The sequence below is a fragment of the Cydia amplana genome, chromosome 17 (genome assembly GCF_948474715.1).
Source record: "Cydia amplana chromosome 17, ilCydAmpl1.1, whole genome shotgun sequence".
Classification (NCBI taxonomy): domain Eukaryota; kingdom Metazoa; phylum Arthropoda; class Insecta; order Lepidoptera; family Tortricidae; genus Cydia; species Cydia amplana.
In genome coordinates this window covers 15,727,255-15,746,715 of record NC_086085.1, presented here as the reverse complement: position 1 = coordinate 15,746,715, position 19,461 = coordinate 15,727,255, and the positions used below count along the sequence as shown (strand labels likewise).

Below are 19,461 nucleotides of genomic sequence, written 5' to 3'. Positions count from 1 at the left end.
TGAGTAATATTAAAAATAGTCGTGTCAGTACCTGAGGCAGGCCTGGTAGGCCTGCTGCAGCGGCTTGGTCTTGAGCCGCATGCGGGCCAGCTGCGCCAGCACCTCGTGGTCGCGCGCCGCAGTGGGCCCGCACGCGTCCGCGTTGCAGCACACGTACGCGAGCAGCTCCTGCGCCGCGCGCCACAGCTTGCCCGAGTGCAGCCACGCCTCGAGCCGGGACGCGGATATCATGCGGATCTCAAATTAAAACAGCTTTGAAATAGGCACAGACAATCCGGTATCATCTTGGGTCGTCCCATTCGTTTTTCGTCAAGTTCTTAAATTAGTCCTATTCTGCTTTCGTCACTCATTCTACATTCGTCACAATCGTCGGTGGCTTTCAATGTAGAATGAGTGACGAAAGCAGATTATGACTAATTTAAGAACTTGACGAAAAACGAATGGGACGACCCAAGATGATACCGACAATCCAACCTCTAGACATAGCATAGTCGCGCTACCCCCTCTGCCACACATACGGTAGCGTTACTCCATCTTCGAGTCAATCCCGTGCCGTGATTGGTCCGTGTCTTTGAACGGACCAATCACGGCACGGGATTCGCTCACCTCGTCCCCCCGCACCCCCGTATTTTTGGCAGCATCGGTTTCATGAAAGAATTGGCCTAAGCTCAGTCTAGAGGTTGGATTGTCAGTGGAAATAGGCTACATGACTAATTTTCATTTATGGTATCAATCGATCGGGTTTGTTTTTAAGATCAAATGTCTATATCGGACCCATTACATTAAAGTAACACAAAAGTCAGAAATTGTAGTCAAAGGCCGACAGTCGCACTTCACTCGCGAAACACCCTAAACAAAACGATAAGGGAACGTGACGTCAAGGTCTCTGGGAGCCCGTCTTGTAGTATGGACAAAACAAGAAAATTGCGTTTTTGTCGGCGAAATATTGCGTTTATGTATATAGTTGACATACAATATTTTTTTGAATGAAATGTAAGGAATCGAATGGTACCCTTACTTTTATCGTTTTTGGAAGTTAAAAAAACCGAAATTTTGAAACTGTATTTTTGTAATTTTTCAATATTTTATTTTAATTTCCACAATATTGTGATAAATTGCTCATTTGCTATCTATTACACTAGATTTTGTTATAAAATTCAACATGTGTCATCATCCCTATTGTTTGCTTTATTCATGATCCATATAGCAGTGTGCCTGATGGTAATTCTAACAGGAATATCTCGAAATAAAACATGAGGTGCCTTTTTACTGATCATCGTATGTACTCCTTATAGCACGATATTGCCAGATTGCCACACCACTGAATGTAAGAAGCCTGACTTTCCAGTGTAAAAGGCCCCGCAGACGCCGTTAGGTATGTCAGAGCTTTGCCCGACATAACAGTGTAAAGTTTGTTTGCGTCAGTTTTGTGCATTAATTTTTGCACACGGTGGCCTCAAGCAAGAGCAGTCGTAAAATTTCTGTAAAAAACGACAGTACATACTTACCTACCATGTGCACTCCCATAATGAAATTAATATTAAAATATTAACTAAGGCCAGGCTCGGACAAGTACCCGTATGAACTTTATGAGTTTTATTCTTTGATCAACTTAGAATTAGAAGAATGAACACTTCTACAAGAGCTAGTAACCTTTTCAGAACAAAAGCAAGATACGTCTTAGCAATATTTTACATGAAATGTTTTGATGAGAGTTTTTATTGCCTAAAAATATATGAAAACACACGTTACCTCAGGGAAACCACAGGTAGCAGACAACAGTTTCAAAAATCCTTTCCCAATGGCATCAGGCGCGGCTCGCCGTTGGATCTGCTCTTTAATAGCTTCTAGCACCAACGCTTCAACAGTTTCATAGCTACTAGAATATCTGTGTACAAGAATTTAAGGGGTGAGATTTGGCATTTAAATAAGAATTTTATTTTACACTAGCGACCCGCCCCGGCTTCGCACGGGTTAACGCATCATACATAAACCTTCCTCTTGAATCACTCTATCTATTAAAAAAAGCCGCATCAAAATCCTTTGCGTAGTTTTAAAGATCTAAGCATACATAGGGACAGAGAGACAGCGGGAGGCGACTTTGTTTTATACTATGTAGTGATAGTGACTATAATCATGATTATACTCGAACTCGTATTTAGGCGGGCAGTATAACTTCTGTTCTTTATATTTCCGCAGTAAAAAACTTCAGGTCAAAGTCGCCTCCCGCTATCTGTCTGTCCCTATGTATGTTTAGATATTTAAAACTACGCAACGGATTTTGATGCGGCTTTTTTTAATAGACAGACTGATTCATGAGGAAGGTTTATGTATAATTTGTTAGGGCCCGGCCACATGTCAGCGGTGCGGCGCCGCCGCCGCCGCGCGGCGCGGCACCGCAGAAATCTGCGGCGCCGCAAACCGCTCTGCGGCGACGCCCGCCGCAACGCAAAATTTTGCGGTGCCGCGCTGCGGCGCCGCAAAGCGTTGCGCGGCGCCGCGCGCGGTGCCGCAAAGCGGTGAGTTTCGCCGCGCGCGGTGCCGCCGAGCGGCGTGCGGTGCCGCAGATTTCTGCGGTGCCGCGCCGGTATTTTCTTTTGAAATGATTTGCATCTTCATTCATTATACGAAGATATGGGTTCACCCAAAATTTTCTTTTCAATTGTTTTTTTATTTCTGCGCCTTCTTAATATCGCTGGCAGTACACCGAGAAATTCAGTAAAATGCTGCAAATGATGTTAAAGGTATGAAAATCGGTACGATTGATCTTTAGGACATTTGAAACAATTTGACCCGAAGCACCATTAAATAAAAAAAACGAGATGAGTTATCTTTTTTTGTATGGAATTTGAAAAAACTGTTTTGAAACCTATCGTGTGTGGTATTAAACGAAAGGGCTTTCTGAGCCGATTCCAAAAATATCATATCATTACATTTCAGTCATTTTTTTTAATTATAATAAAAATAATTTTCAAAACATACCAAGTTTGGGCTTCTCCAGATACAATACCGTTCAATATTTTTTTGTAAAATATACCTCAAATTATACCTAATATCCTCATATCTAACCCTAAGAAAGCAATTTTGAAAATAATTACATGAAATATGTTTTTTTTTAATTTTCAATTTTACAAAGTGTGATCTATGAATCTCTCAATTAAATATTTAAATAGAAAGCATAAAATTAATATAAGTATAACGGTTTTTCCAAAAAGTCGCTTATATCTCGGAATCTATAAGTCGTAGTAAAAATTATCTATGTAAGAATTAACTGAAAAAACTCACCTTTTACTAAGTGCATTGCTGCCAATTTTGTAAATTGGCAGCAATGCACTTAGTACTCATCTGTCAGAGATGACAATTAAAATTAGGTTGGCAACAATGTATTTCATACAATATTTTTAAAGTGGTGATTACACGAAGTATCGTAAAAGTACCAAAAAGATACTGCGTGTATGCACAAATACTTTTTTGTGGAATAGACTAAAGACTTGTCTTGACAACTATAACATAGGGGTTTAAAGGTGTGTGTACGACCTTTTAAATGACAAATAAAAGTAGGGGAGAGTGGGTAACAGTGACTAACGGGGCACGGTGACTAAAATGCCGCTGTCCGTGTATTTACGCACACAAACACTTGTACTCTTGTCAAACGTTCGCCTCGAGTGTTCCCCCCGCGCCGCACCAGTCGTCGCCACGCTCGCACGCTGGGTGGTCACGCGCCGGCAGTGTACCGCCAAATTAAGTAACAAATTAAATTTTTTCGTGTTTTTAAAAAGTGTGTGGTGTCATATTCTTTCAGGGTTTTGTGTGTTTGTGGATTATTTAGTGTTGTGCAGTGTTTCAGTTGACCTAAAATGCTATTATTTTGCCCGTAACAAGAGTGTATATATTTATTCCGATTTTTTGATTTCAATAACGGTGGTTGGGTCACAATGGATAATTTTAACTTGGGTTACAGTGGATAAGTATCCACTGTGACCCGTATATTTGTTCTTTACATTTTATGTATTTACAGATCCAACTCTTCATCGCCAGCAGACTCCTACGCCACCAACAACTAGTCGGGAAGGAAATCAAAAGGAACCGGAAGCTGTTATGGATCACAACCATTCTAATTCTGAAATAACGTCGACTGCTCTAGTAACTCCTAGTGAAGTTTTTCTGTGGCAGGGCCTTCAAAAGCTTTTAAGAGCCCTTTAGATATTAGAGGATTACCTAAAGCAGGCCCAAGAAAAAATACTAGAAAGCCAAGGAGGAAAGGTAAATCAATGTAAGTTACAGACACACCTAATAAAGATGATATTGAAGAACGAGTCCAAGAAAAAAGCAAGCGGTGAAGAAAAGGACGACCGTCAAAGAAAAGTGTTACTTTGCATTATTTTCCTTTTGAAGGTGTGAGCGATGAGGAAAACGATACTTTTAGTGTTCAATTCGAGGAAGAGGGATCGTTTGAAGAAAAATTAACTGATTTTGGTATGGGTGATCAAGAATATGTCGAACAGTTGCCAACTTTACCAAAAGAAGGCAATTTTGTCCTGGTAGAGTTTAAAATAAATAATAAAAAAGTTTTCTACGCTGGATAAGTGTTAAAAGATGCAGCTAATGAAGAAACCGATATCAAATGTTTTGAAACATTACGTAATTTTTGATCTCCAATTTAATATAATTATTGTTGATTATATGTAGTTTCAGACACTCCGTTCTACTGTTAATTACTAAAAGTGATCTTACGAAGCAAATTTATTAATAAATAATATTTGTTAATTGAGTTTTGTTTAATAAATCCTGCAAAAAATCACTGTGACCCATGAAGTTCACTGTACCCCAAGGGCTTAACCACTGTAACCCATGGAAGGGGTACAGTGGATAATTTCCCATTTATAAAAAAAAATACTTTTGACTAAAATCTATGGCTGTTGGAATGTTTGTCGTCTGTTTTTTGTGTACCCTGATAGTGTTACGAAACGATGGATTTAAATGCTAGGGCTAAATGTACTTTACTTCAGAAATATTGGGCTTCAAACAAAAGTGTATCCACTGTTACCCACTCTCCCCTACGGGAGTAGAAATTTTTTTTAACGGTATTGTATCTGGAGAAACCCAAACTTGGCATGTTTTGAAAAATATTTTTATTATAATTTAAAAAAAAATGACTCAAATGTAATGATGTGATATATTTTTGGAATCGGCTCAGAAAGCCAACAATTTTTTTTAAATTTCATACAAAAAAAAGATGACGTCATAACTCCTCTCGTTTTTAGGGTTCCGTACCCAAAGGGTAAAAACGGGACCCTATTACTAAGACTCCGCTGTCCGTCCGTCCGTCCGTCCGTCCGTCCGTCCGTCCGTCCGTCCGTCCGTCTGTCACGAGGCTGTATCTCACGAACCGTGATAGCTAGACAGTTGAAATTTTCACAGATGATGTATTTCTGTTGCCGCTATAACAACAAATACTAAAAACAGAATAAAATAAAGATTTAAGTGGGGCCCCCATACAACAAACGTGATTTTTGACCGAAGTTAAGCAACGTTCGGGCGGGGTCAGTACTTGGATGGGTGACCGTTTTTTTGTTTGTTTTGCTCTATTTTGTGTTAATGGTGCGGAACCCTCCGTGCGCGAGTCGGACTCGCACTTGGCCGGTTTTTTTTTATTTGTTGGTGCTTCGCGTTGCGGCGGGCGTCGCCGCAGATTTCTGCGGTGCCGCGCCGCGCGGCGGCGGCGGCGCCGCACCGCTGACATGTGGCCGGGCCCTTAACCCGTGCGAAGCCGCGGCGGGTCGCTTGTTAAATATAAAGTAGAAATAAAAATATGTTGTTACCTGGGAAAAACGGTGTACTCTAGGTCCGTGTTGTCAGGGTCGTCGTCCGTGCTTCCCATCAGCGGGGAGCCCGACCCTGACGGAGACATCGTGCCGCCAGCCGCTGTTAAACGAACAAGCTTTTACTCTCACAATCACAATTTATGTGTTATATAATGAAAAGGTAACAAATATGTTGATATTGTGAGCAAGTTTGGTAGATAGATATGTAGAAGTTTTTGTCGTTTCGTTTTTGAGCATAAAGGCTTGGAAATGAGCATTTATAAATGACTTTAGTGCTAGCAACGTCTATGGCACTTAAGACTATTCGCTTTGATAATAACATTAATGACTCAATGTAAGTAATTTAAATTTTTAAATTTTTTAGGCTTATAAAGCTTATCGCGATGTCTATAGGTATGTTATTACATTTAAATCTTACAAAATAAAGAAAATCATGGTATGTACATAATTTATACCACATGATGGTAAGCAGTCCCCGTAGCCTATGAACGCCTGCAGCTCCAAAGGTGTTACATGCGCGTTGCCGACCTTTTAAAAACCTTTTCATAGATAATAGCACATATGTTGGTAATTCATAATAATCAATCAGATTTATATAATATGTTTTCCCATTTCTTTTAATAACTTTATTTTCTTTTCCTTTTGTAAGAATTTGATATGTTTTCTGAAAGAGCTACGAATTTGTATGATTCCATGTACATATGTATATTTTCTAAATCAAATTTCTATTACACCTTATGTGTATAATTGCATGAATTCTATAGTAATTTAAATTGTATTTTTTCCCTTATTTTCTCGTAATGCATGTTAATTATAAGATGTAATTATTTTTGAAAAGATGTGTCCCGCCGAGTTTGTTACCGGTCCCATATTGGGATACCCTCCTCCAATTGAGGGGGAATTTAAATCTTCTCGGGGCAGAGGTGTAGGGTTGGAGCCGGTCTACCTAGCTTTATTTGACGTTCATAAGCGCATTGTAATTATACCTACTTGAATAAACTATCTTTTATCTTATCTTATCTTATCCTATACACTACTTTTTTGAACCCCATATTATAGACTGTAATTTTTTTTATTACTTATATAACTTTTATTGCATCCAAATTAATGACAGAATGTATTGTTTATGTTGGTGGGGTTATTTGTGTATTAATGCCAGATTTAACATTAACTCTTACCAAGTGCACTATCAGACGGGATCAGATGTGGAGGCGGAGTCTTGGTGCTGAAGGCGGTGGCGATATTCTCAACCAAGCACTTACACCATGAACATTCCACCCACCACCTCTCGTTTAAGGCATCTTCAATGTATACCTGTTAAAAACAAACACATGCTGTAATAACTTTCATAAAATAATAATACTTTAAATCAAAAATCTTAAATTATTAGGCCACTAACATCTAGTAGATACATACCTTACAGGCTAAATGTACTACTCATAATCTTAGAATCAAAATATCATTTAGATAAAATAAGGAAAGCTGCCAGGATGTATTCAAACCTGTATTCTCTCTTGTGACCAAATAACTTATCAATAGAAATTTAACCAGATAAATGTAGCACCAGTTGGAACTGGGTAATTTAATTATTCAGAGAATATTGTAAGTTTACATTTGCCGTTATGTTAGCTAATGACAGTTTTAAACTCACTAAAGTTCTTACCTTAATAAAAGTATCAGGCCAGTTATTACTATCCCTATGCCCAGCATACAGCATATTGCATGCCAGTACAAACACCAGCGGATTCCCTTTACTTTTAAACGCAGCCCCCTGTTCCCGCTTCAACAGCGTGCACAGACTCTGGGTCACAACGTCATGTGCAAACATGTTTGGCCGGATTTTGCACAAATACAGCATACTCATGCAGAGGATTGGGTCAGGTTTGGAGCGTTGTGACTTGAGTAGACGGATCGAGCCTGTGAGAAGACCAAGCTGTAAACAAATAACAGTTGTATTAACCTTTTAACCGCCAGCAATTTTTGATCGAGCGTGCTTGTGTCGCCACCGACAGTAATTGTACCACGCAGAGTAAGGTTGGCATAGTTACGGCAGTTATAAATGTGCTGTAAAAACCAAATCAGATCTTTGTCTTATTTATCAGACTGTGGCGAAATGAGCTGGATATGTAATGTCTTATATATCTGACTCCGGCGGTTAAAGGGTGGTGATGAAAAAATTGATGTTTTATATAAACTGCCAGAGTTACAAAAGGGCATAAAGGACCTCTATATACCAAGGATCTATAAGCCTTCTTCAGTTTTGGAAATTGATTATGTATTGATCATAATAAATAACTGTTCCATTGAACACATATTGGCATAATTATTATGGTAAACCTATCAACATTAGACTTACCAATTTATCAGAGTTATGGGTGTCCAAAGCTTGCAGCACATTGGGGACAAGATCCACAGGGTCAACCTCTAAGGATGTCCCCCCAACAGCCTCTGCTGGCGAGCCAATTCTTGATCTCTTGGTGGGCGGAGCAGCACCAAAAGTTGATGTGCCTTCACGTTTGCGTTCTACACCTATGACAAAGCATTCATAATACACGTCAAAATAATATAATCTGAGCTAAATGACGTTAACTTTGCTTTGCTCAAAATTTAATAATACATTTTGAAATCTCCATTATTAGACTCTGTCCAGAAAGAGAAGAGTCGTGGAATGTATGAGGCCCAATACATTCCTCAACTCTTCTCTTTCCGAACAGACTCTACTACCAAAATGTTTCATATCTGATGTATGGTAGTCACCATCAGATATATTGGAGCGGCCAAGGTGGTGACAAATATCTGAACACACTACTGCCTTGACAACAGAGGAGAGGCGTATACATCTGCCATTTTCTCTTATACAGCATTTTGCGATCGATTGGAAATATTTAAGAAAGATAAATGCATTTGCGCCAAAATCTATGAGTTGTGTGATGAAGTCAAGAGTCAAAACCTTAAAAATGTACTCACCACTACTAGAAGGTTTGTGTATGTTCCTCTTCTCCTGGTCTCGCGATACGACGACAGTAGACTTGGTGCCCAGCGCGAAGATGTCCTGCGGGTGCTGCGGAGCCTTGCTCTTGCCACCGCGCCCCGAAGACGACATCTTGCCTCTCTCCATGTTCACCACTCACAACCGGATAACCTCTATATCAATATTCTTAGCGCTTCTCTACCATATCGTTCGTAAACAGATTATACGATGGTCCAATATTCGTTTTATTTGATGAAAATTATGAACAAATAGCATCGACAACTAGTAATAATCAAAGAGCATTATAATCTAGTGTGTATTGTATTCTTTGATAATCACTACACTACGTTCTAGTCATAATACTCATAATAAACATCCACAAAATATGCATATGCAATGCAAACGCAGCGGCACCACCATCTAAAAATGTCAATGTCATTGTCATGTGTCAAAATTGACGTTAGTCGTTAGTGTCATGGTTTGTGAGTTTTGCGACTTCTAAATTCTAAAGAAATAAAATAATACATACGATTTTAAGGTAAGAATTTAATAAATCTTAATTCCATTTCAGGTATTACAAAGAAAAAGTAAGAACAAAACAATCATTCTATGAATAAATCAAAAGTTTGATTGTCAATTTAATCTACCAAATGTTTCAGAGGTCCTGCAACTTTGGTTCAAGTTTAAATGAGTATTAATTCGGTTAAAAAATAAAGATTGAATTGAACAATGAACCTATCATAAAACAAAATATTGATAAAAATAACCCAATCTAGCTCATGTTCGTTGAGTAATCTAGAAGTTGTACGTAATTATTTATTCGGTGGGCTTTAATTTCTTGGCTTTGTTGTCCGTCCGCTTGTTTTTGAATATACAGCGTTTGCTCTTTGCTTCTTTCAATTGAGACAGAGATATTATTTCCTGAAATAACAATATAAATACTTAATATTATTCATCAAATTTACACCAGTAGGGATACATTTTTGCAGCTGAAAACTAGATTTACCGTCCCAGTTACTAAAACTGAAAATAGCCATGCGTGGGATAATTGAAACGTGGGAAAATCAATGTGCTTACATCAATAGGTCCCGAGGCAGGAGCACGTCGTTTAAAGGTCAACGGTGAGACCCTCTCACCACGCGTCATCGCATCAAAATGACGATTTATTTGCGCCTGCTGGAACAAAGAAACGATATTTTTTATAACAGGTCGGTGGCAAACAAGCATACGACTCGCCTGGTAATCCTAATGCGTTGTCATAATTTCATAGAAGTTTGACTTTAAAATAACACTTGCCCTGCGTGTGCTATCAAAGTCGCCGCAGACTTATCTCGGTTTAACTCTACGATGTTATCGGTAATGGTTCAAAGTTATATATTCAATATATTATATGTATTACGTTTATTTTAGCTTACGTCAGCCACCAGCTCGCATTCCATGTCGCTGTCGCTAAAAAAATTACTGAGTACGCTGTCTCTTAGTTTCTTAGATTGTTCTTTCAGCGCTGTAGGCCCTGATGGCTTCTGGATTCTCTTCGGAGCGGGGGTGCAAGCTCTCTGTTAAGCAAACAAATTTAGTCAATAATAATTTGCAAAGAGTGAGACCAAGGTAAGTTGGCAGCGATTTTGATAGCCCAAACGGTGTACATTTTATTTTAAACGACAAACATCTATGAAATTGGGTACTTTCCTCTACTTAAAATAAATTATTTCACATCGTGCACGAAATAAAGCACCAGATAATTATTAGAAAAACATAGATAGCAGTTATTTTTAAACACAATTTCTATTTAATCAATCGGATGGAAGTATAAAAAGTAGGTGAGTTGACTGTGACGTCACTACACACGTTTTCATATAAATTCCATATTAGCAAATCGTTTTAACAGTTCTAAAAAAGAAGCTGATTTGACTAGTAGGAAAGTAGCCAATTATGACATTTAAAATAACACTTGCACCGTTTGGGCTATCAAAATTGCTGCCAATGCCAACTTAGCTTGGTCTAACTCTACTATTCATTTAAAAGAATGTGGGGTAAGGCTTGTTTATTAATGTTAAATATATGTAAATATTAAATATATGATATTCTAAATGTATTTCCTTTCTTTCTAAACCTTAATCGGTGGTGCTGGCTTCATCATTCCTGAATTATCATCTAGTTCAGCGGGCTGGCGCGTTGACTGCGAGGCAGAGCGCCCTGTTACTTCTTTTTCGATATTGTCTATTGTATTCTGCATGCTTTTCAACCTGTCTTGCAGTCGATCCTATAAGCAGCAACAAAAATAATTCGTGATTTTGACACATTTACATAATATTTCTTACATAAAGTTATAAAACGTATACCTTTTCCTTACGGGTCTCCAAAATTATGGACATTTGTTTGGATAGCTCGATTTCTTTTTCCTGGAAGTAAAAGATGATACTGCTATATTGAGCCACTAATTAGTAAATATACAACTCAAAAACCGGTAATCAAAGTACTTTAGCAGCCTTATCCATCTGTTCTATTTTCTTCGCCAAGGTATTTTCCTTCTCTTTTGCAATATTCCTATCAGTTTCCATATCCTTCTTCATTTTCTCAATATTATTTTCCAATTTAGTTCTAGCGTCGGTACCATTCTTTAGATCAGACATGAGCTTGTTGATAGTAGATGCTTTACAATCCAACTCTTTGTCTTTCTCGTCAATAAGTTTTACTTTGGTTTCCAGAATGATACTAATCTCTTCGATTTTGTTCGCGTTGTCGGCTCTGAAAACAATTACACGTTTTATAAACTATGCAACAATAACCACTGTATATACATACTTAGATAAAGTGTTACTTGTTTTTCTCTAGGGTAGTTTCCATTTCAGATATCTTAGCTTGTAACTCCTGAATGGTTGAAGTCAATTCCTCAATTTTAACGGATCTCAATTCCAATTCTTGGGTGGCATTGTTGAGTTCAACGACTATTTCAGATTTCTGCTCTTCCAATGCCAAAACCTGATCTTTCAAGTTTTGTTGTTCGATCAACGATTTTTCTAAGAGCTATAAATAAAACAATTGAGATATACTTGGTCAGCCAGATCTTGACAGTAGAAAAAGGCGGCAAATTTGAAAAATGTAGGCGCGAAGGGATATCGTTCCATAGAAAATTTGAATTTCGCGCCTTTTTAGAGTTCCGTACCCAAAGGGTAAAAACGGGACCCTATTACTAAGACTCCGCTGTCCGTCCGTCCGTCCGTCCGTCTGTCTGTCTGTCTGTCTGTCACCAGGCTGTATCTCACGAACCGTGATAGCTAGACAGTTGAAATTTTCACAGATGATGTATTTCTGTTGCCGCTATAACAACAAATACTAAAAACAGAATAAAATAAAGATTTAAGTGGGGCTCCCATACAACAAACGTGATTTTTTTGACCGAAGTTAAGCAACGTCGGGCGGGGTCAGTACTTGGATGGGTGACCGTTTTTTTTTTGCTTGTTTTGCTCTATTTTTTGTCGATGGTGCGGAACCCTGCATGCGCGAGTTCGACTCGCACGTGGCCGGTTTTTTTTACTGACAAGATTTGGTTGACCAGCTATAATACATAATTGAAATTAAGAACACTATTAATGTACTTGGAAATTTGAAAATTTTATTGGAATAGTATTTACCATTTTTTTCTCGTTCATCTCATTTTTTAATTCATCCGTCTTCTCATTTAGCGCTTCCATATTTTTCACCAGTTTACCACACTCCAAATTGGATTCCTGTGGGATTTTTAATGTTATTTGGTTACATATTTTCAACGTAATAATAGTTTAAATATAGCGGAACTAACAGTTATTCAACTATACTTAGCCTTAAGTTATGAGTACCTTGCTGGCCGAGTTATAAATAAACAATCCTCTCAAAAAGCGACTTTATCAGCAATGCAAATTAGTGATGGGTAGGACATCAATTTAAAATGAGTTTGTATGAATACCTCATTTTCTAAAATGAGGTGTTACAATGTCTTACTTCAAATGAGGTGAGGTACTAGCATATTTTCAGCGTCGACTATTCCATTAATTCCAACGGCGACAAAAATATTTAATGTATATACATATTTATGTATTCATCACTTCCTTTATAAATAAATAAATAGTAACATTTAATTGGAGTGCAATTCTGGAGGTTAAGAATAGAACTTTTAGGAGAAAGATAATTTTAGAATCAAGTAAAATGAATAGAGGAGTGAAGTAAGACATTTTTTCGGTACGAAGTACTGCGACAAATTAACAAAATGAATGGTAGAAATGAGGTGCCTCACGAGTGAGCGACTCAACACTAATGCAAATTGCTAGATAACTACATAATTGGCAACATAAAGTTAAGTTCTATTTAGAAAATAAACATGAAAAATATTTGCCTCTAGCTTTGATTCCAAATCTTTAATTTTCTCAGAGCTGGATATTTGTTCCTCTTCTAAAGTCGAAATTTTCTCTTGTAGCTTATTATTCTGATCACAAATCGACTGAGTGAATTGTTCCTGGTTCTGGAGCGCTTTCTTTAGAGATTCGTTGGCTGCCGTATATTCTTTCAGGCTAACAAAAATTGATCCAGATTTATTTTAGGTACTGCTATTCATATTAACGACATAGCAAGGTTAATATAATAATATTATATAAACAAACTTACACTTGTTCTTGTTGAGAGTTAGCGTTCTTCATTTCCGTGATGTGATTATTGCATTCAAGAAGGCATTTTTTCATATCTGATTGCAAACTAGCGATATTATCATCTTTCTGAAAATTACAAATATATATTTTTTATATTTTACCATTGGTACAGAAAATCTGAAATTTGTCTATGTATAATTATTATTTATTATTTACCTTTTCCAGTTCACGTTTAGTATGATCCAGTTTTCTGCTCAAGTCATTCAAAGCTACGAACAACTCGTCTTTTTGGTTAAGAGCAGTGGCAAGTTTAGTTCGAGCGTCATTCAACTCCAAATCTAGTTGCTGTTTTGAGGACGTAAATACTTGGGACAGTTGCTCCTTATGGTCAGCAAGCAGTTTAACTACAAAGTGAATGCAATGTTAAACAATAACGGCATTTATATTTCATTAAATGTGTCAAAATTATGTAAGTGCCTTAATTTATTCCTTAAATAAACTAATTTTCAACAAAATATATTTTTGAAATAGCTAAGAACTTAAGCCAATTATTTTACTGGCAGAAAATATAGCCTGTCAAGTAGTGTTGAGTCGCTCACTCGTGAGGCACCTCATTTGTACCACTCATTTTGTTAATTTGTCGCAGTACTTCGTAACGCAAAAATGTCATACTTCACTCCTCTATTCATTTTACTTCATTCTAAAATTATCTTTCTCCTAAAAGTTCTATTCTTAACCTCCAGAATTGCACTCCAATTAAATGTTACTATTTATTTATTTATAAAGGAAGTTATGAATACATAAATACGTATATACATTAAATATTTTTGTCGCCGTTGGAATTAATGGAATAGTCGACGCTGAAAATATGCTAGTACCTCACCTCATTTGAAGTAAGACAATGTAACATTTCATTTTAGAAAATGAGGTACTCATACAAACTCATTTTAAATTGATGTCCTACCCATCACTACTGTCAAGTAACTTTGCGAGTAGAAAAAGGCGCGACATTCAAAATTTCTGTGGGACGATAACCCTTCGCGCCTACATTTTTTTAAATTTGCCGCTTTTTTTTTCTACTAACGGAAATGGCTTGACAGACTATATATCTTTAGTTTTAATGTGAAACTATTAAATCAGTGGTGGGCAAAGTACGGCCCGCGGGCCAACTCCGGCCCGCGAAACCATTTTATCCGGCCCGCCGCGGATACATTGAAATTATATATATTTATATATTTTTTTTTGGTGCTGTAAAAAAAAAGCTTGAGAAGTTTTAAGAGGAAGGCCGGAATTGCAGCATAATTGCTCTTTTATATAAAAGTGCAATTTTAAAATTTCCAGTTTTGCTGCAATTCTGGCCCTCCTCCGAAATTTCTCAAGCTTTCTGCCCCCCCCCCCCATGAAAAAAGTTTGCCCACCACTGTATTAAATTATGATCGATACTAACGGGATCTAAATGTCCTGGTTATAAATAACGCAAGAACACAAAAACATGCATTTTGCTAACCTTTGTCTTGTAAATTATTGATAATCTGCAAGTTCTTCTCTTCAGACTGGGTTTGCTTGTCTTTAATTTCTCTAACAAGCTGGCCGGATTTGTTGTAGGCTTCAGCTAGCATTGCCTGGTCATTCTTGCAACGGGACACGCTTGCTTTAAGCCGCTCGCTGTATTCTTCTAGAACATCGCAGATCTGACGAGTACTGCTCAATCTATAAACAAACTCAATTATATGTAACGTGCCGCAATTGTTAACTTTTTGTACCAGAAAAGGTTGTCAATCCCTGGAGTTTTTAAAAATCACAGAGTGAGTTAGTAGAATTAGTTGAACTTACTTATTTAATGTTTCAGGCCGCAGTCTTAGCTCGTCTTGGTATTGACCCGAAATCGCTTCGTGCTGCATTTGCACCTCAACCATGTTCTGCTGCAGGCGCTCATGGTTGTTTTCGAGTTGATGAAGTTTTTCTTTCAAATCCCAGTATGCTGTATCTTGGGCAACCTTTACATAAAAACAATTAGGTACTTAATAATTATATAAAGTTAAATTGTCATAGCAAGACATCATGGAAAATAGTTTACTATAGTTTTTGACTAAAAGTACCAACAGACCTTAAGTTTAATAATATTAGCAGTCTCTTTGTTAACTTTCTCGCGTAACTTTTCTGCTTCAGCGTTAATCCGTTTTCGATTAGCAACTTTTTCAATATCGGCGATATTCATGGTGATAGATTGAATTATTTATTGCAAAATAGAACTTTCTTATTCAGAGCGAAAAAATATGGCGTGGCGTCCTTCGTGTTCGTGTCGTGCTTTTGAGAAATGGCGGGAAGCGGAAGCGGCAAAAGAAAGTAATATTTTCCGTTTAAAAAAAGGCACCAAAAGAGGCGGCAATCAATAAGAGCTCATTTACACATGCGTATTTTAATAAATTTTTCGTACGCTGGAGTACAAAATGTAAGGACTTAATAAAAAATAATAAAAAAAATACACGTTCAAGCCTTTAGCGAAACAAGAAATTAATGAATAATTATTTTAACAAACTAATATAAAATAAGCTTGTTCAAAAGAAACTAAAATTAATCTTGTACATAAGGCCTTAAGCTTGAGTTGCCTTTTGTGAAAATGCGAACTTAAAATGTATATTGTCCCGTGGCAACATTAAGCGCTACTGTCAGACGGCCCGATTTTTTTTTTGGCGGGAACTCAAACAAGGAACTTTGAAATTTTTCGCTCCAAGTTTTAAAATTCTTAAACAATTGTGTAAATAAGTTAAATTTGTATATATTAGTGTTGATTCTGTACATAACTTTTCTGCAGATAGTTTTTAGCAATGACTGGTAACGGGGGGGGCGGGGATAACCCGCCCACCTCTCACAAGCGCTCCAAAGGCGGTGGCGATGGTCTCCAGGACGATGGCGGCGGCGGTGAGCGGTCTAATGAACAATACTTACCGTATTTTAAACCTAATTATAAAAGACTATTTCCGGAAAACTCGTTAACAACTGAGTTTAAAGTGTTTGTGGAACACATTGACTCCAAGGACAGGCTAGGGAATAAAAGCCCTATTTATTTAAACCATATATTTACTACTGGCATAAAAGGTGTGACGGCAATTCAGAGAGTAAATGCAAATAAAATTGCAGTATCTTTTAAACAGTATAACACGGCAAATAACTTTCTAAACAACTCTGCGTTTTTAGAACAACACAAAATGAAGGCATACATAAGCGCAACGCAAATTGAGAAGATTGGCATTATAAGATTTGTTCCAGCTAACATTTCAAACAAAGATCTATACAGTAAACTAAGCTCCGTTTACGAAATTATATCTGTACGACGCTTCACAAAGAAAGTAGGACAAGATCGCGTTCCACTGCAAACAGTCAGCATAACATTCTTATCCAATGTATTACCAGACAATGTGCAATATGATCTATTTTCCTATAGAGTATTCGATTATATTCCACCACTTCAACAATGTTTCAAATGTTTCAAGTTTAACCACTCTGCTAGAGTGTGCAATGGCAAGCAAAGATGTTCTATATGTTCAGGTGAACACTTTTACAAAGAATGTACTAATCCAAATGAGATCTCCTGCGTTAATTGCAGTGGTCCTCATCTGGCTATATCAAAAGAATGTCCAATTAAGATTAAAAAACTATTAGAAAAGAAAAACAAGATTACTTATGCAAGCCTAGCACAAACTAAAACACACACTGACAATGAATATCCATCCTTGCCACTGACAAAACACCAAAACAAGCCACTGCCAAAACCTGTAAATAAAAATGTAAATAATGTAAATAAAAATGTAAATAACAAACCTGCATCACAGGTTGTAAATCAGGTTCAGCCTATGGACCTCAAAGCCCAGATCCTCGGTGATAAAAATGTACTAATGGCCCTGGTACAGACACTGATCGAGCTGGGCAACAATCCTGATCCGGTGCCGATCACCACGGCATCCATAAAAGATAGGCTTATTAAAAATTTGTCTTCATAATGGACTTAAGTCCCTCTGGAGATTCTCAGTTACGTATTGCGCAGTTTAATATTCAAAGTGCCAATAGTAAAAAGCCTTTATTAATTAAATTTTTGAAAGATAAAAACATTGATATATGTTTACTCAATGAAACTTGGTTTAAAGAACATCACAATTTTAAAATTCCTGGTTATAATCTTCACTACAGACTGTCTAAAAATCCTCACAATGGTGTTGCAATTTTAATTAAACCATACTTGAAATACAATACTTTAAATACAACCTTTTTCTACTCCAGCACTTAAATGTGTCAATTAAATGACTGACAGTGATATCTAAAGCAATGTCATTTGAATGATTTGTCTATAGGCTCATAAGATGACTGCTAGCAGTCATCTTATGAGTATAATACAACTGCTTTATTTTTTTTAAGGATACAAGTTCCGATCATCTTGATTGAAAGAGGTATGTTATCATTTACACTAATAACTCTTTTTTTTTTTTAAATAATAACTCAATTTTTTTTAAATAATAACTCTTTTTTTTAATAATAACTTTTTTTTTTTTTTTAATAATAACTTTTTTTTTTTTTTTTTTTTTTTTTTTTTTTTTGCTGCAGCTGTCATAGAAAAAGTAATGTATGCAACAGCTCATAATTGGTTCTTAAAATTCTCGGGTCTTTTTTTACAAAACTCGACTACGTCTCGTTTTGTAACTTCGACCCTTGAATTTTAAGAACCCTTATTATATCACTGTTGCATAAACTACTATTTATGAGGACATACAAACTATAGCTGTTTCTGTATCTACCGAACGCGGTAACTTAACTGTTCTATGCGTCTACTGTCCTCCCTCTAATGGTCACATTAGATTGAAGAGGCTGCGCAATGCTATCAGAGACCTCCCTAAACCTATCTTTATTGGCGGAGATTTTAACGCTCATCATATTGCATTTGGTTGCTTATCAACAAAGGGTCGTGGTAAAGATCTATATGATGTTATTGATGAGTGTGATTTGTGTATCCTAAATGATGGTAGTTTTACTACAGTGAACCGCCCTAGAATTAACCCTTCAGCCATTGACGTCAGCCTTACTAGTGATTGCTTGGCACCTCTTTGTGAATGGTCTGTACATGACGATTGTATGGGTAGCTACCATTTCCCCACTATAACCGTAATATCTTTGACAGCTGAAAAATATCAATTCAATGCTCCTGTGGATAAATTTTTGTACAAAAGAACTGATTGGCGCAAATATAATGAACTCTCTAAGAGCATATTTGAGGATTTCTCAGTAAATGTTAATGACCCACTTGCCACTTATACAGAATTTTGCAATCGCCTTGATGCCCTTATGCATAAAATTATCCCAAAGTTTACCAAATCTACTAATTTTGCTAGCAGACCTCCTACACCTTGGTGGAACGAGATCTGTGAGCAAAGTGTTATTGCATCCTATAATGCTTTGAAACTGTATAAAAGAGATCCTACCATAGAAAATTATATAAGTTATAAAAAATTAGACGCATTGAAAAACAGAACTATTTCAGAACAAAAGAAAATTGGTTGGAATAATTTATGCCATTCTTTTAACAGAACTACCCCTATGAGCAAGATTTGGAATATGATTAAAATGTTTAAAGGTGTCAAGTCCAATATTAGATCATACAAGGACGAATTCATCACTCCATTTTTAGATAAGTTATCAGATAATAGTAATTTAAAGGATACTAGTACCCTACCTACCTACTTTAACATTAATAATAACAATAGCAATTCAAAGTTTTTAATGGAACCATTTACATGGCATGAATTCATAACTAGTCTACGATCCAGACGTAACACAAGTCCAGGTTTAGATAATTTTCCTTATATTGTAATCAAAGAGCTTCATGTATCTGCCCAGAAGTTATTTCTTGATGTTCTTAATATATTATGGCTTAATTTAATTATTCCTGAATCCTGGAAATCACAGTGTGTTATTCCAATACTTAAACCAGATAAATCTCCAGAACAGGCTAGTTCCTATCGCCCAATCTCCTTGTCATCTTGTCTCGGTAAAT

General features: G+C 36.8%; 3 protein-coding genes across 3 annotated transcripts in view; all 3 read right to left on the bottom strand.

The window, feature by feature from the left end:
• Positions 1-9,014, bottom strand: part of LOC134656108 (integrator complex subunit 1) — a 56,459-nt gene extending 47,445 nt beyond the window's left edge. Inside the window, exons 1-7 of the mRNA XM_063511627.1 lie at positions 8,793-9,014; positions 8,182-8,354; positions 7,489-7,758; positions 7,004-7,139; positions 5,823-5,925; positions 1,753-1,888; positions 32-237 (exon numbers count right to left, since the gene is read on the bottom strand). Coding sequence (XP_063367697.1) covers positions 32-237; positions 1,753-1,888; positions 5,823-5,925; positions 7,004-7,139; positions 7,489-7,758; positions 8,182-8,354; positions 8,793-8,943 — 1,175 coding nt within the window. The 5' untranslated portion in view covers positions 8,944-9,014. The remainder of the gene's footprint in view (positions 1-31; positions 238-1,752; positions 1,889-5,822; positions 5,926-7,003; positions 7,140-7,488; positions 7,759-8,181; positions 8,355-8,792) is intronic.
• Positions 9,015-10,202: 1,188 nt separating this feature from the next.
• On the bottom strand, positions 10,203-12,534 carry LOC134656107 (protein hook homolog). The gene is made up of 6 exons (XM_063511626.1): positions 12,432-12,534; positions 11,618-11,823; positions 11,277-11,544; positions 11,139-11,198; positions 10,910-11,059; positions 10,203-10,352 (listed from the first exon to the last, which is right to left on the bottom strand). Exons 1-6 carry the CDS (start codon positions 12,489-12,491, stop codon positions 10,203-10,205), a joined length of 894 nt encoding a protein of 297 aa, XP_063367696.1. The 5' UTR covers positions 12,492-12,534.
• Positions 12,535-13,129: 595 nt separating this feature from the next.
• On the bottom strand, positions 13,130-15,696 carry LOC134656106 (putative leucine-rich repeat-containing protein DDB_G0290503). The gene is made up of 6 exons (XM_063511625.1): positions 15,526-15,696; positions 15,252-15,415; positions 14,926-15,128; positions 13,635-13,822; positions 13,438-13,544; positions 13,130-13,343 (listed from the first exon to the last, which is right to left on the bottom strand). Exons 1-6 carry the CDS (start codon positions 15,634-15,636, stop codon positions 13,130-13,132), a joined length of 987 nt encoding a protein of 328 aa, XP_063367695.1. The 5' UTR covers positions 15,637-15,696.
• Positions 15,697-19,461: the final 3,765 nt, after the last annotated feature.